The sequence below is a fragment of the Choloepus didactylus genome, chromosome 19, assembly GCF_015220235.1.
Source record: "Choloepus didactylus isolate mChoDid1 chromosome 19, mChoDid1.pri, whole genome shotgun sequence".
Classification (NCBI taxonomy): Eukaryota; Metazoa; Chordata; class Mammalia; order Pilosa; family Megalonychidae; genus Choloepus; species Choloepus didactylus.
The window spans coordinates 16,842,237-16,860,346 of NC_051325.1; the positions used below are offsets into that span (position 1 = coordinate 16,842,237).

An 18,110-nucleotide genomic window follows, 5' to 3' on the forward strand; every position below is an offset into this window, starting at 1 on the left:
TAGTGTTTTGGCCATGTGAATGGCTGCATTAAATTGCTCCATAGCAAACCAACAGATTGCTTAGAGAATTATCCACACAAACAAATCAACAAGATTCAAACTGATGCAGTCAAGCCTTTCAATGACCTTTCTGGTGAGACACTGTTTCTTATTTAACCTGAATGATGTTTTTGGGACTTGGGGTACTTTATAGTTTCCTTTTAATATGAAGCCTGTGTGAGATCCCATTAGAGTCTATATTAATAGATTTATATCAACCTGGACAAAGAGCTCAAGGCTTAGTCATTTGTTCTGTCCTATTCAACCTTTTTATTAAGAACTGGTGGGGATATTGACGTTGATCAAAATTATAGATGACAGGAAGCTGAGAAGCAGACTGAATCAGGATCAAATAAAATCTTGATAGGTCAGAATGAACTCTAACAAGATGAAAAATTCAAAAATTAAATCCAAGTCCTTGCTTTAGGATCAATATTGCAATCTTCCAAAGGTGGCATGATTAGCAGCCCATCGGAGAAGTACTTAGAAGTTGGGTTAACTATAGAGTCATTATTAGTCAATAGTGATAATTCCCCAAAAGTCTGAAGTACTCCTAGGATGTGGTAATAGAAGAATAGTGTTCAAAATATGGGATATCAGAGTCCAGTTTTACTCTAATATTGTAACTGGATTGTGTGTTTAGTTCTCAAAGAGGTGTGATCAGGAAGGCACGGGAAAACAGCACCAAATTCAATAAAAAACATCTCAAAGAAACAGGAATGTTTACTCTGAAGAAGGTTCCTGGGGATGATAACTGTCTTCAAATATTTGAAGGGTTCTCACATGGAAGAGAGAATCACCTGGTTTTGGTACCAGAAAGCAGAACCTAGATTATGCACCAAAGCTTTGAGGAGGTAGCTTTGGTATTACCTTAAGGAAGAACTTTGAAATGCGCTCCCTTGGCAAAAGGAAGTCAGGGACTAGTCACAGAGATGTCTTGTTAGACGCTGGGCCGTCTTGACTTGTTAAGCTGTAGAGCAGGGGTTGCAAAATGGTGGCCTAAAGGCAGATTTGTTCTACCAACGTGTTTTCTTTAGCTTGGATAGCGTGTTAAGACATTTTGACTTAGTGACGAATAGTTTTTAAAACCTCAAAGATTTTGCAGAAAAGCTGGCATTTGCCACTTTTCTTGAAAAGAATTTTCTTGAAAAGATCAGGAGATCTGGTAACCACAGGCCTCCAATTTTTGCAAGGAAATAATTAGCTGAAGAGAAGGAGCTGCTTCTTCCTTTTGAAAGGTTGTGTACTCTCTAGATCTCCACAGTCCCTACCTCTCCCTGTTGTGTCCCACATCAAGGCAGATAGTATGTCCTGTTGCTTGTGTTTCTGCTTTGCTTACAATCTGCTTTCCTCAATTATTTAACTTATTTGTCTGGCCTCTCCAGGCATTCTGTTTGCAATCACTGTTGGACACACCAACTGACTGGGTTGGATGGCAGGGAGTGTTTAAAATTCAGTGGTTTTCAAATGCTATTTTTAGGGCCCCTCCTCCCAGTTCCTCTACATCCACAAAACCAAATGAAAGCTTATGCAGAATTCCAATTTATAAAACATGATAGAAAAGCTATTATCTTGGAAATGGATAAAGGAGATAAAGGAACTTTTCCTCTGAAGTAGCAATGGAATTTTAGGGTTCTGCTGAACTGGTCTGAAAACAATAGGATTTGAAATTATCTTCTAAAAGATGGTGATATTAACATAAAAATGGTAGGTCTTCCAATTGCTATGGAGTAATGCTTAAAAGAAAAAAAGCTATTTCTCAGAACAAAATAAAGATAGGTAACATCCTGGTTCTGATGTTGGAGAAAGGTGAGGCTTGCCCTGGAATCTCAGCTATCGAGAGCTGAAGGGGAATTTGAAAGACAAACTAGTCCACACTTCTTACTGTATAGAAAAGGAAACTGAAGACTGGGAGATATAATATTTGGTTCCAGGAAACATGGTTAATTAGTGTCAGAAACAGTACTAGAACCAAAGAAAGATCTAGTTTTGGTTTGCAAAAGCTGCCAGAATGCAATATACCAGAAATGGACTGGCTTTTAACAATGGGGTTTTGTTAGCTTACAAGTTTACAATTCTAAGGCCAGGAAAAATGTCCAAATTTAGGCATCAACAGCATGATACCTTCTCTGAAGACCAGTTACTGGTGAGCTTGGACTCCTCTGTCCGATAACAAGTCACATGGTGATGTCTGCTGGTCCTTCTCTCTTGGGTTTTGTTGCTTCCAGCTTCTAGCTTCAGTGGCTTCCTCTCAGTGCCTCTGGGGCTTTTTCTGTGAGCTTCTCTTAATTTCATCTCTTTGTGTTTTATCCTCTTATAAAAGACTCCAGTAAGAGGCTCAAGACCCACACTGGGGCAGGCTTCAACTGTAATAACCTAATCAAAAAGTCCCATCTAGAATAGGTCTGCACCCTCAGGAATGGATTAAAAGAGTATGACCCAGGAGCCATTTTTTCCTTTCTTTCTTTTCTGATGGCTCTCACCTGCTTTCTTCTGCTTTCTTCCTCTAATAAACTTTAAATTTTCTACTTAAACCATGACTCGCTGCATTTGTGTGAATTCTTGAACGGCTCTGAACCTAACATTTGGTGCTGAAGACCCAGGATGGAGGTTTGACTGAGGTTTAAGTTTCCTGGCCCCTCAAGACAATGGGGCAGCCTCCCAGTCAACTCCGTTCCCTGAACTACACAGCCGTTCAGGTTTCCATGCATTCAGTGGCTTGAGTCCATCAACTCAGACCACCTTGATGCGATGCCGGCTCACCCTCATGGCTCTCAAACATCTACAACTAATTCGGCCCTAGGTAGGTAAGTGATATCTTTCTGCCCAGATCCCCCCTCGGGAGTTTTGTTCAATGTCCCGTGGACATCCTGGCCCACCTGAGTGAGGGTGGCGCCTCAGCTTGCTTTCACGTGACGCCCAGCTTCGTAAGCCTAGGGAACCTGAGCGCTCAGTCAAAACTCTCCGACACTCCGTGAGTGTCTTTCCCCACTGCAGCAGTCAAAGTAACCTGGGGGACACTTTGGGTGAAAGACTGCATGCATTTCCTGACCCCCAATGACAAACCAGGGATGCCTGCTTTGTTGTTGCGACCGGGTCGTATGGGTCTGGGCCATTAGTCTCCCTTGAGCAATGTTTTGGGTGGTCTCTGTAAGCCTCTAAAGGAGCAGGGAACTGTGGGTCCCCCCACGGGTGATCTCCGTAAGCCTCTGATGAGCGTAGCCCCAATTCGTGTCAGCCTCGTCCAGGGAAATTGTAAGCCTCTAAAGGATAAAGGAGCAGGAAACCATGAATATCTCTCATGGGCAGTCTCTGTAAGCCTCTGATGAGCAAAAATTCCCTAACAAATCACAAGCCTGTCAAATTTCTTAAATAATCATAGGTAATATACAGTCACTTTTCAATAGCTCCAAAGCTAAATTTTCTCCACCCCTCAAATGTTTAAACTTCAATTAAAAGGGGAAGTAGAACCAATACAATTTGGCTGTAGTATCCTTTAGAACAACAAAACATTGGCCAGAAAATGGCACTTTTAATTGGCAAATTCTCACTAAACTTAATAATTTTATTCGGCACAACAACAAGTGGTCTGTAGTTTTTAATCTTAAGCTTTCTAAACTGTTTGGTCCTGGCTATTCTTGGGCCACTCTGTCGTCTCCTACCAAATCCTCCTACTTCACAAAAAAATTCTTCTAAGTCTTCTGCTTTCCTCTCTACAAAAGTTAACCCTGAAAAGCCTTTAAGCAGCTTCTCTTCTTTAACCCTGCAAACCATCCCCCTTGTAACTCTTCTCTAACCCCTTCCACTCCCCTCCCCTCACCGTTAACCCCTTCCCCCACTTCTCATCCCATCACCGCCCCATCTTTATCTCACCCCACCCGCAGGCAGCCAGCTGGCTCCTGTGCACCCCTGCCCCATCTCCCTCTCCAGCCCACCTCTCCTGGGCAGGAGAGTGCAGCACAAACCTATAGCGTGCACACCTGGTGTAACTGGAGGATAAATGAATAAGGCAAGAACTCCTCAATTACTGTCTGCTGCTGTTTTACTATCAACAAACCTACCCCATCCCTAACAATGTTTAGCCTCTAATTTACAAACTCTAAATTTACATCCCAGTGAGCTGCTTCAATGTGTGAATGACCTCCTACTGTGCAGCTGCCCTAGCCTTATCACATTCCCCTTAACTTCCTCCAACAAAAAGGATATAAAGTTTCCAAGAATAAAAAAAAAAACAATTTTCTAAGCCACAAGTCACTTACTTAAAAATTTCCCTCTCTCCTAACAAAAAGAAAACTTATTTCTCTATTTAATGAGAGATCAGGCAAGCCTAACTATTTAAAACCATGTTTTCAAATGTCCTAATCCATGTCTTGGGGGTGTGGAGCTCCCCTCAGCTACCCAGAAATTTTTCCTAGAGTACTGAGACTTGGAAGTCCGGGTGGAGGTGCCTGCTACAGGTGGGCGCTAAACGCATCTGAGTTGAGGTAGCTTTATGGTTGGGACTTTCCCTGTGCTTGGTAAGTGTGTAATTTTTTGTTTATTATACTCACTTTTCTTTCTTTTGTTTCAATTAGTCTATTGTGCAGTAATGCTAATTAAGTTAATCCAAGGGTCTGCATGCAAACTCAGTGGGCTTAAGGCCCACTAACTGTAACCCCAGATTTCTAGTTCTCTTTTAAATTTTGTGCAGTTTGCACAGTTTGCATTTGTTTAAAAAACCAGTAACATTTAAACAGCTCCTACTCCTATGTTCTGTCTTTATAATTTCTTTTGCTGTTTTTCAGCCATGGGTAACTCTCAAAATGTGCCAGTTACATCTTTCTTAAAAACTATTCTTAATAATTGGTCTAAATTTAGAAAGTGTCATTAAAATTGTTAATAAGCTATAGCTGCAGCCAGCTAGCCTTTATATGTAGTATGGCTAGCTATAGCAAACTGTCTCAAAAAAAAAAAAAAAAAATGCTTTCATGAATTTCAAAATTCATGCCAAGTTAAATCATTGTGTGCATTTTTTTTAAAGAGAAACAATGTAACACCTATACATTCCATTAATCCTTGCCAATAATTATTACTATTTCAAGATGCATTAACTAAAGTGTTTTAATTATTTGGCAATATTCTAACAAGTTTAAACAAGTATTTTTTAGTAAAATGTTATAAAATGTTTTCCTCAATAATCAATGTAAAAGGCAAAATAATTAAATTCATGTAATATGTTATAAGTTGCAGAAGAAACATTTAGACAATGTTATAAGAATTAAAAACTTCTAACCTTTTAGTTGCTAATGTGCATAACATCAAACCACAACATAATACTGCTAGTTATAATTTCAGTTATTTTTAAAGTGTTATCTGTCACAAAAACAGCCAAATTTCCTTGTAAATTACATTGTTTTACTCTAATGCTTCTCTGAAAGTGCTTGCAGTTAGCTAAAAGTCAAAGCTTCATCTTCACCAACAGCAAAGAAACACTTTTAAAAAGAAGCAAGGCAAGTAGATAAATTATGTTTTACCCATTATCTAACATAACCCTACTAAAAATGTAAGAAAAATTAAACCTCTATTTTAATGAAAGTGCTTGCATGTTTAAACCAAGCTCCTAGTACTGTGCCTGCATGCTCTCTCTCCATCAGAGTTATTGGTAAAACCCATTTCTGTAGTCACTAAAACTATAAAAGTGTCAACCACATCACATGGACATGCTCCAGAAGTAAACGGACACATGCTGTTACTGAAAACACGTTTTACTACAGACACCTTTGCCTCTGCCTGCCAGAAAAGACTCAATCACTTAAGCTCTTTAGTGAACACTGCCTCCAGACTAGCTCTACTGCATGGTGCCAGAGGGTGCTGTGAAACAGCCAACGAAACCCTGAAGCCCACAGTCCTGCTTCCCAGAGGACCAACGATGCTGCGCTACAACTGTACAAAGAAGATACCTCCCGGAGCTGTAATTGCCAGTGTGATGTGGTTAAAACCTAAAAACATAATTAACACTAAGGTCTGCTCTTATGAGGGGACAGCATGTATGGTATTATAAACTTAACACCCAATGCAGCTCAGGAAAAACTTGAGCATTCCTTAGCATTCAGTGCTACACATATATACCAAATAAATATAACAATGTCTCTTCAATAATAAATGATATGCAAAATAATAATAATGTTAAAATTATAGTAAACTAAATGTATTTTCTAAGTGGTTAATGAATTTACCATAAAATAGAAAATGGCCCTTATTACCATAGTTTGTGTCCCGCTTGTCACTTGTTTGTCTTAATTGTTGCCTATATTATATGTATAAGTTTACGTCCAAAGCATCTTCCAGATTAATACAAAAACCTATTAACCCTTGCTCAGCAAAAAGCAATTACAAGAAAAACCTCCACCCACTTCCCCCTTTATAGAAGATGCTTACAAGATACCGCTTCTTAAAAATAAGAAACTGTCTCATGAAAAGAAGGGATTTAATTGCTAAGTAAGTCTGAGTAAGTAAGCAATATTCAATTTTTCTTTCATTCTTTTCTATGCAATATTCAATAAAGTTTTCTCTCAATTTTTCTTTCATTCTTCTCCATGCCTCTACAAGCTATTCTACTCCTCCTTATTGGGCCATTAATTATCATTATATTAATTTTTCTTTTTGCTCCTTGTCTCTTACAATGTCTAATTACATTTATCAATAGGTCAACAGCAGCCGTAACCCACCAACAAAATTCCGAAAACATACTTCTACTGCAACAGAAAATTGAAAACCTGCTCCTGCCACAACAGAAGCCTCACTACCAACTAGTTCCATCAGAAAATATTTAAGCATCAATTTAATAATGCTAAAGGTTAGTTTGAGGCAACTATCCCCAACTACGCCCCCATGCAGCCGGAAGTAGCCAAAGAAAGAACAACGCCCCAGTCCCCTGCAAAGGTTGCCTCAAGCTAAGTTAAAGCCTTAACCCTAATACAACCCGAAACCCCTGGCAATTTTATTAAAAGCAAAAAGCAGGAATGTTAAATCCCAGAAAGAAAGAAACTAAGGAGTTTCTAACCCAGAGGCCCCCAAAGGTTATCTCACAGAAAACAGGCACCCCATAAACTAAAGAATGAAGGCTGTTTAAGGCTGTCCCTGCCACAGTGGTGCCCCAACCCCAAAAGGCGGGTAAAAGCAAGATCAGATATTTCTGTAGGACAAACAACTGAAAAGGCCTGCTCTCCCTAGATAGATAATGTAGCTGCTTTTCTGAGAAGAATAATGGACTAGAATCCTAACAACCTATCAGCCTAGAAGTTGACAGACACCCACCCAATCGGAGCACAGGATGCACCCAGCAGGCACCCTTCTCCCCCAACACCCTTCCCTCCCCACGTGGGTTTTTCCTTTAAAAATGCTGCTCTCAGATAGAGGGCCGGAGCCATTTTTTCCTTTCTTTCTTTTCTGATGGCTCCCACCTGTTTTCTTCTGCTTTCTTCCTCTAATAAACCTTAAATTCTCTACTTAAAAAAAAAAAAAAAAAAAAAAGAGTATGATCCTTTCTAGGGTATCTATAGCCTCCAAACTACCACAGACCTCATCTTGGACTCTTTCCATTATGCTCCTTTTCTCTCCGTAGACATTTATTTGAGTCTCTCTTTGCACACAATAGGTTTGCATTGTTTTCTTTTCTTCTCTTCTCTGGGAGGGCTTTCTCATGTCATCCCTCTGAGGTGTCCTCACAAACAAACATCTATTAAGCAATTCTTTCCTTGGGGTAGGATGCTCTCATTTGTCAGAAGGAATGGAAAATGGAAAATTGTTTTATCTTACCTGTTTTCTCTCAGGCAATAAGTTCTTTATTGCTACAACAGGAACATACTTGCCTTAGAGAAGATGGAAAACACAACACTTTCAGTACAGCTAATGGGAAACCAATTAGACAAACTCCAGCAACTGGGTTGTTATTTAGACACAATTCTCTTTGTCTAACTGCTTTTACTCATTTTTAGACCTGGCTTTACTGTTACCCTCTCCTGAACCCCCAAGGGTTTGAAATGAGTGGAAACGGCAGGACTTCAACTCCACCCATGTTCCAAATTCCCTTGGCTTGGATTTAAGAGCATGAAGTCTGTTTATAGATGGAGGTGCGATTGCAAACACATCAGTGGCTATGGTAAAGGGAAATGGATAAACCAGTTTTAAAATATCTGAGGAAAGAGATTTAAAGAGGTTTTTCTTTTTCTTCTTATTCTTTTAACTATTCTGAGGCATCTCAAACTTCAAACTAACTTTGCTCCACAAAATATTATCCTTTGAAAATTCAATCACTAAGTAGATCTACCTACTTTAAACATTCATTTATGTCATCATTAAGGAACATTTATAGTCTCTGTAGGCTAGGCATTTTAAGAAAATTCATTTTGGAGCAGTGGTTTGAGGAGTGAGAAATGACTTTCTAGATAGATTTTGAAGCTTAACAGGAAATTATTTTAAGAACTCTATCTTTTTGAAATCTGTGAAAATGTGATCAGGACTAAATCAACACAGCTTGGATTTTCATTTTCCTTAATTGGAGACCAGTGCTTTTTATCTTTTGATTTACAGTCAGACTTTATCTTTTCCATGGCTTTTATAGTTCCTTAAAATTAAAAATAGGTGCCCAACTCAGATCCTTCTTTTGCCATGTCAAACAGAGTCTGTTTCCTGGTAACTTTACCTGGCAGCTCCCAGAACCAGGTCCTGTCTCTGAGATATATTGCCTTCTTGGGCCTGAGAGATTGATTCTCACCCCTTCTGAGTCAAATGTTACTCCCTACTTTAAACTGCCCACACTACCCACCCAAGACACAGCATTGTCCAGTTGAAATAAAATTGGCCAACATTTTTATTTCATAAGCTCATGTGTGCACCATACATTTCAATACCATTTGTAAAAGGGTCTTAAAAATAATTAGGGAGGGAAAAAGTGAGGAAATACATTTTACTGATATCTTTAAGTGGTGCTAATAAGCAATAATATAGAGTTGTCCAAATTACTCAGAGTGTGGATGAGGTAGGAATGCTGATTGGATTGGTCTTTACTTGACCTCTAGTCCTTCTACATTAATTGCCACCTTCTTGGTCTCTTTGCTGGTCCCTACTCATCTTCCCAACTTCTAAACTTTAGAGTGCTCTATGGCTCAGTTATACACAGCTTCTTTTCTCTATCTACACCCACTTCTTGGGTAATTTCAACTAGTATCATGTCATCGAAGGCCATCAAGACACAACAACTCCCAAATGACTCAACAACTCCCAAATTTACATCTCCAACTCTGTCCTAGATTCTTATGTCCAATCTGCTCATTTTATATCTCCATGTGGATACTAAATACAAATCTCAACTGTTAGCATGCTTAAAACTAAACTCCCTGCCCATTCCCCATCAATCTGCTCCTCCTGCCATCTTGTCCAGCTACATAAACACTAACTTTGTTCTATAGTAACTCAGGCCAAAAACTTTGGAGACGCCTTTGACTTCTGTCTTTCTCACACATTCCTCATCCAATACATCAGCAAATTTGGATTCTCTACCTTTGAAACATATCCCAAATCTGACTTGATTCTGTTAGATCCCAGAAGAAGAAACTAACATGTAGAAGAAGTTTCTGACCCAGGGGCCCTGCAGCTTATCTCACAGAAAACAGGTGCCCCATAAACTAAAGAATGAAGGCTGTTCAAGGCTGTTCAAGGCTGTTCCAGCCACAGTGGCACCTCAAAGGCGGGTAAGGCAAGGTCAGATATGTCCATAAGCTGAACAACCAAAAAGGCCTGCTCTCCCTAGTTAGATAACGCAGCTGCTTTCCTAAAAAGAATACTGTCTCAGAACCCTAGCAACCAATCAGCCCAAAACTTGATAGGCACTTACCCAATCGAGGCACAGAACACCACAGCAGGCACCCTTCCCAATGTGGTTCCTTTTTTTGTTAAAAAATGCTGCTCTCAGATAGAGAGCTGGAGCCATTATCTTTCTTTTCGCTGGCTCCCATCTGCTTTCTTCCTCTAATAAATCTTCAACTTTATACTTAAACTTTGACTCATTGCATTGTGTGGATTCCTGAATGACTCTGACCTAACAGTTTACTATCACTTCTACCCCTTCTACTCTTTCATTTCTGGAATACTGATATCACCTTGGACTGATCCCCACAGTTTCCAATTGTGTCCCCCTCCCATAGTATGTTACTCAGCCAGAGACAGAGTGTGCTGGCTTGTATCTGTTATGTACCCCAGAAAAGACTACGTTCTTTTAATCCTATCTTGTTGGGGCAGACTTATTGTGGGTGGGACCTTTTGATTAGGTTGTTTCCATGGGGATCTGACCCCACCCATTCAAGGTGGATCTTAATTCCCCTGCTGGAATCCTCTATGAAAGGATAAAAGATAGATGAAACTCAAAGATCTCAGAGAAGCTAAGAGAGACATTTTGGAGAAAGCCATTTTGAGACCAGAACCCAGGAGAAGAAGGGCCAGAAGTTGTTGCCATGTGTCTTTCCATGTGGCAGAGGAACCCCAGATGCCATAGGCCTTTCCTCAGAGAAGGTATCTACCTATTGATGCCTTAATGTGGACATTTTCATGGCCTTAGAACTGTAAATTTGCAACATAATAAATCCCCATTGAAAAAGCCAACCCATTTCTGGTATATTACGTTATGGAAGCTTTAGCAAACCGAAACATAGGGCAATCCCATCTCTTTCGAAGTCAATTGAAAGTCCCTACCCTGACCCATCACATCCTCCATAGCCTTGCTCCCTTGCTCTTCTTTGACCTCATCTCTTTCTGCTTTCTCCTTGGCTCACCCCTTTACATCTGTGTGGGAATTCTTTTTTTCTTTAAATTTTAATGCAACTTTATTGAGATATATTCACATACCATACGATCACCCAAAGTGTACAATCAATTGTTCACAGTATCATCACATAGTAGTGCATTCATTACCACAATTTTTTGAACATTTTCACTATTCCAAAATATAAAAATAAGAATAAAAATAAAAGTAAAAAGAATACCCAAAACATCTCATACTCCTTTCCCCCTTATTATTCATTTACTCTTTTGTCCCCCTTTTTTCTACTCATTTGTCCATACACTGGATAAAGGGAGTGTGAGCCACAATGGTTTCACAAATCACACAGTCACACCAAAGTATAGTTATACAATCATCTTCAAGAATCAAGGATACTGGATTGCAGCTCAACAGTTTCAGGTATTTTCTTCTAGCTATTCTAGTACACTAAAAACTAAAAAGGGATATCTATATAAGCATAAGAATAACCTCCAATATGACCTCTTGACTCCATTTGAGATTTCTCAGCCACTGAAACTTTATTTTGTTTAATTCTCTTCCCCCTTTTGGTCAGGAAGGTTTTCTCAATCCCACAATGCCAGGTCCAGGCTCATCCCAGGAGTCATGTCTCATGTTGTCAGGGAGATTTACTCCCCTGGGAGTCATGTCCCATGTAGGGGGAAGGGCAGTGATTTCACCTGCCAAGTGGGCTTAGAGAGAGAGAGAGGTCACATCTGAGCAACAAAAGAGGTTCTCTGGGGGTGACTCTTAGGCACCACTGTAAGTAGGCTTAGTCTCTCCTTTGCAGTAACAAACTTCATAAAGGCAAGTCCCAAGATCGAGGACTTGGTCCACGACAATGGTGGTCACCAATGCTTGTGAGAATACCAGGAATTCCCCAGAAGGGGAAGTTTAACATTTCCACATTTTACCCTAGGACCTTAAGGAGGCTCTGCAAATACTTTTTATTCTCTGCCCAAATTACTCTGGGATGTATTGGGGTTTCATGTTAACTTGTACGGGAATCCTTGCTATTCCTGGAATACATCAAAGATACCCCGACCTCAGGGCCTTTGCTCCTGCTGGTTCCTGTGCATGGAATGCCCTTTTTCCAGATATACAAGGGAAAAAGTTTTATTACCTTCTTCAGATTTATATTTAAATACCACCTTTCCACAGTAGTCAACTCTGAAAACTTTTTATAAAATAGAAGCCCCCCCCTCCCAGCCTGGGCCCCGGCACTCCCTCTTTCTCTCACCCTGCTTTATTCTTCCCCGTAATACCTTCACCACCAGGTATGTGACTGCTTTGTTCATCTGATTTTTGTTTCTCGCCTTCATCCTCACTAGTATATAAGCTTCATGGGAGGTGGGCTTTGTCTGTTCTGCTCATTGTTATGTCCCAATTCCTAGAAGAGTGTCCAGAATATATTCTGGGCTCAGTAAATTTTTACTGAATGAATAAATAGTTTGCTAACAAGCAGCTAGACAATGGAGTTATAGTGCGAATTTAATAAGCATGCATGAAATACTCATTTTCAGAATGCATGACAGAGGCAATTTAGATATTTAAACACATCTTCTTTTGCATCCTGGAGAATGGCTGGGGAAGGAACCAGGTAAGGCAGGTCAGGAGAAATCTGCCCTACTAACTTCTAAGGTTTTGCCAGGAAGTCCTAAAAGTTTGCTAGCTCACTCTTTGAGAGTCTTTGTCTTGTGAGTGATAAAGCTTATAGAGACACTCTTATTTCTCTTTGTGCTACTTTTCTTTATGCTAGTGCTTGTTAGAATTCTCCCAAAGAAAGATAAAACTCCCCAGAGTCCTGTGTACTTGCTGGCATCATGTCTCCTGGAGCCTTCTTGCTTCTCTTTCAGTAAGTGTGGTAGTGGGAAGAGCGGTGATCATTTAAAAATGTGCTCACAGCATCTAGAGAAACCAAGCTTATTCATTAGCAGCTTTCCCAGTGCCTTTCTGCCATTGTAGTAAATAATTCTCCCCTGTTCTCCACAAACAGTTAATTATAGCACTAGCAGCTTCTCTCCGAGGCAGGAAGCCAGGCTCATCTGCAATGCCCAGAGGAGATGCTAAAAACCTCTCTGTGTTGCAAAACGAAACCACTAGATTATGCAGATTGGCTTTTCCTAGAGGTTGGTGCATCACTGGCCACAGCTCTCCCCTGCGTCTTCTCCCCGCCTCTCCACCATGGTTCTCCTTCTCCTGATGCTGCCAAGTCACTTTGAAAATGCATATCCCCTGAAAGGTTTACACCTATTGACCCTTCCTCTTGACATGGTGTGTAGAAACCGAATCTGGCCACTAAGTGGGAAGGTGAGTCAGAAACCCCTTCACCTGGGTTTCTCTGCTGCACCATTTGGGCTCCCAAGTGTGGTCCAAGTCCTGTGCCTACAGATTCATGTTTTCCCCTCTGAGTTAAATGCCCACCTGGAGGAGGGGAGGAGGAGCTGGGCTGCTCAGGGAGAGGCGCTGACCCTAGAAGGCATGTCAACTCTTCCAGAAAGGTCAAGGGCTGGGGCTTTCCCAGGTAGGTCAAAGGTAAGGTAGGAGAAAAGAGTGACGCTCTTGGCCCCATGCCAGTCACCTGTGTGTGTGGTAGGTGGAATTTTGGCCCCTATGATCTTGGTGCCTGGTATTATTCTATGATTATGTTACATTTTATGGGACTTTGCAGATGTAAGTAAGGTTACTGATCTGCTGACCTTAAGAGGGCAGATTATGCTGGATTATCTAGGAAGGCATACTGAAATAATATAAGCCCTTAAAAGCAGAAGAGGAAGCCAGAGATATTTGAAGCACAGGAAGGATTTGGCATGTCGTTGCTGGCTTAAAGATGGAGGGTCCATGTGAGAAGAAATGCAGGCAGCCTGAGGAGCAGAGCGCAAAATCCAGCTGACAGCCACCATAGAAACAAGGTCCTCAGTCCTACAACCACAAGGAACCCAACTCTGCTGACATCCTGAATGAGCCTGGAAGCAGGTGCTTCCCTAGAGTTTCCAGATAAGAGCCCAGCCTGGCCAATACTTTGGTTTTAGTCCAGTGAGACCCTGGACATGCTCTACAGATCTTTCATGCCATTTTACCCGCCCCACCCCCAACTTTAATCCTATGAGCTAATTCTCAGTATCATCCCATTTCATAGAAGATGAAACAGAGTCCTTGAAAGGACTGCCTGAGGTCACACAGCTCACAAGGGGCAGAAGTGCAATCACATCTGGCTCCAGTGCTTTCCCCCCACACCGGGGTTTCTCAGCATCAGCACTACTGGCATTTTGGGCTGGATACTTCTTTTTTGGGTGGGGGGATGTCATGTGCCTTTAGGAAGTTTAGCAGCATCCATGACCTCTACTCACTAGATGCCAGTAGCAGTGCCCAGTTGTGACAACCAAAACTGTCTGCACACGATGCCAAATTCCCCCCATGGAAAAAATTGCCCCCAGTTGAAAATCACTGTCCTATGCATTAAACCTCCCTGGATCCCTGTAGAAAAATGCCTGTTCATGGGTATGGGAGTAAACTGGAACCTTCTTTGCATCTTCAGAGATGCCTCCATCAACCTGAGCTCTGTCTAAGGGTATTTCAGAGGCTCCTCTGAGCCAGGAAATGTGAGAAAATGAGATCTAAATGGGATGAAGTGGTGGTGGAGGATGGATCAGAATAATTTCTTCCACAATTATGAATTCCTCAAGGGATGAAAGTGTTTAATTAATTTTTGTGTTCTCAGATGCCCTTGAGCTGGTCCATGGTCTCTTCTTCAGGAGACAGAGCTAAGTGGGCAGGCTAACTGTAGCAGATACTGTGATGTGCCACCCAGATCCCCTCTTCAGAGCTGTCACACACACCCCCCAGCTGCCAGGGGAGGCTCAGAGCTCACTTCCACTGAAGGCTGTTCCTGCTGCCAACTTCCCTGTGGGGTTGACCGAGGCCTCTGTTGCAATCACATTCCAGATGGGTTTCACCTGCTGCCTAGTCCTGCCTTCCCCACAACCCTACAGGCATATCCCCATCCTACATGCAACTCCCCATCTCAGAGCCTCTTTACAGGAAATCCAAGCTATAAGACAGAATCTGTTTCATTTTTTCATAGAGGAGTCACACCTTGGAGCTTGAATTCCAGTGTGTAAAGTGGAAATTATCCATGGTCAAAATTAACTTTGAAAGTTTCTTGGGAGAGTCAGAAATTGATACATTGTGCCTCAATACATCACAAGTAATGGGATTTTCCTTCCCAATTTGGAATCTGGGTTTGTCTCTTTGGTCACACAGCTGATGAAGACGTCAGCTTGTGTTTAAGAAATATTTTGTACCAAACGTATTATTTTACAATGCTAGAGTCTCTCATTCAGAGAGGGGGGATGTGCCCACTGTGAGAACTGGGAGGAAATGGAAACCAACTGCATAAGTCAGCTGACTACTCATTCAGCTCACAGCCACTTGGGGCATCAGGTAATTGCACAGAAGAGTGAGCAGAACTGTCCATCCTTATTATTTTTATTATTATCCTCTCCTCTTATTCTTTTCCATTTATAGCTGAGCTCATTGAGTTCATATAAATAACATAAACTTATGATGTAACTTCACTGTTCTTATTTTTGATTTAGAGAATCCAATTATCAATTAGTGAGAACAATTTTTAAAAGAGCCACAAATCCATAAGCAATATTAATCCTCACTTAGCTTTTATTTAAAGCAGACCTGGGATTGCAAGGAGTCATGACCCAGGAAATAGGTTATGCTGCCTCCAGTGCATAGAGACAACTTCCCAGAATTAGTTTCCTCTTAGTGAGTTGAAAAAGACAAATCAGAATCTACCCCATTGGATGAGTGTGCTGGATACTGGGATGGTGGGAGCGACTGGAAGAGGGAGGCTCCGATGATGACAGAGTTCCTATTCTGAAGACAGGCAGGGGGAGCACCGGGAGAGGAGCAGTTTTGTGGCTACGATGGTAAATCTGGAGAGGGGGAAAGTGGAATTTGAGCTGCCAGCAGGAAGAGGAAATGGGACCTGGAGACCAAGGGAGAGGTAAATAGGAGAGATTCAAAAAACAGAGGACATGAGCACTGAGATGACATTTGAGGCATTAGGTAAGTGCGAGAAGATACAGGGTGAGAAGACAGGATGCGATGGTCCTGGGCCATGGCCAGGCATGGACACGGAGAAGCTCTCTGCCTATTCTAAGCTGATCACTGACTGTCCTGCTCATTTCCCCACTCACAATATGGGGCATGGCAACCTCCTCAGACCATGTGGATTCACCAGCAAAACCTTCAATAAAATGTCTCATTAAACTGCCTGATGTCTTCTCATCCATCACAAGCTAAAACATGGTTCCAGGCCACCAGAAGTCCTCACACAATAACCCAGGAGAAGATAGCCAGGAATGGGTGGCATCTCTGTTTCCTTCTCCCCAGACCCCTGAGAAGATCTGGGGTAACTTATGTACCAGACAGAGGAGCAGAGGGTCCCCAGTACCACTCTGCTGAGGATCCATTTCACCCATCATGATACTCTGAGTGCTCTTGCTTCATCAATTTCCTGCTACCCCGTTTCACACTTCCTCAGTGGGCTCAGATGGGAAGCTGAGGTTCGGAGGCAGGTTTTGCGGGAAAACTCACCCTGGGGTCTCTCTCCAGCTGCTGCTTGTGGTGCAGGCTCCGTCTTCTCTTGGCCTTTGCAAGACCATTGTGATAAAAGTGGTACAGACCTTCAGTGAAGGGGAGCTGTGGAGAGAGGGCAAAACAGATACAAGGTATGGTTAGCTTCTGGGGGTGGCCCTGGGAGACAGCCATGAAAGCTGAGGCTGCAGGCAGGAGCTCCATGGGATGGAGGTGTATGTGCAAAGACCACTGACAAATTTCTAAGCAGACTGGGCCCTCCATTTCCCTCTCACCATGCTTCTTCCCTTCTCCCTGCCTTTGCTTATGCTGCACATTTCTTTCCCCGCCTCTGAACACTTGCTGTTCTTTCCTCCACTTATTTAGTTTCTACCCATCTTTTGATCCCCTCTCCTCCTCCGTGGAGCCTTGCCACTACACTCCTGCACACAACAAGCTCTCCACTCTCCTCCCTTGGACTAGTGTTTTTACTCTATATACTATCCGATTGCTCCAGAATTGAGTTGTGACCTAGTCTTCTCTTCTCAGCTGGGTTGTCTGGTCTGTGTCTTGAACTTTCTTTATGACCCTCTGGTGCTTCTCATTGTGCTGAGCACAGTACAACCATCTAAATCTGGGAAGCCAGATTTCCCTCTATCTTCCTAACCCAAGGAGACTTGGACTCAGGTGGAGTCCCACAGTAGACAGTAGCTGAATCCAAATAAAGAAATAAAGAGCACCAGTAAAATAAAGGTAAACAGATAAGTAAATAGAGGACACAGTATATATACATAATTTTGTTTGCAACACCTTTGTATTATCCTATCTGGTTTAAGAGACAATGGCATAAAGCAATAATTATAAAATTGTGTTTATGGGCTTATGATGTATAAAGGCATGATTTGTATGACAATGACAGCACAAAGGAGGGGGAAGGGGACATAGGTATAATGGAGCAGAAGTTTTCAATACCATGGAAATAAGTTGGCCTTAATAGGAACTGGATAGTTTTAATACATTAATTGTAATCCCCATGGCAGTCACTAACAAAATAACTCAAAAATATATAATAGTAAACAAGAAACAAACTACTAAAACTGACTCAAAATGTAATAGAAAATCTGAATGGATGTATAACAAGTAAAGGGATTGAATTATTCATTTAAAAACTTCCCACCAAAATAAAGCCCAGGCCCAAACGGCTTCACTGGTGAATTCTACCAAATGTTTAAAGAATTAATATCAAATGTTCACAAACTCATCCAAAATATGGGAGAGAAAAGAACACTTCCCAACTTATTCTATAACACCAATATGATCTTGGTACCAAAGCCAGACAAAGATATCCTAAGAAAATAAAAGTACAGACCAATATCCCTTATGAATATGGACTCAAAAAACCTCATCAAAATACTAATAACTGAATCCAGCAACACATACAAGGATGACACACATGCCCAAGTGGGATTTATACAAGGAGGGCAAAGCTGACTTAACATCTGAAAGTCAATTAATGTAATACACAGTGCCAATAAAATAAAAGACAAAAAACCACATGATCATCTCAATAGATGCAGGAAAAGTATTTGACAAGATACAACCCCCTTTCATGATAAAAACACTCAATAAAATAGGAATACAAGGGAACTTCCTCAACTTGATAAAT

The 18,110-nt window shown here is 41.4% G+C and overlaps 1 protein-coding gene across 1 annotated transcript in view; it reads right to left on the minus strand.

Annotated features, from left to right (window-relative positions):
* Nucleotides 1-18,110, minus strand: part of PCSK2 (proprotein convertase subtilisin/kexin type 2) — a 262,301-nt gene that overhangs the window by 202,962 nt on the left and 41,229 nt on the right. Inside the window, exon 2 of the mRNA XM_037811924.1 lies at nt 16,466-16,570. Coding sequence (XP_037667852.1) covers nt 16,466-16,570 — 105 coding nt within the window. The remainder of the gene's footprint in view (nt 1-16,465; nt 16,571-18,110) is intronic.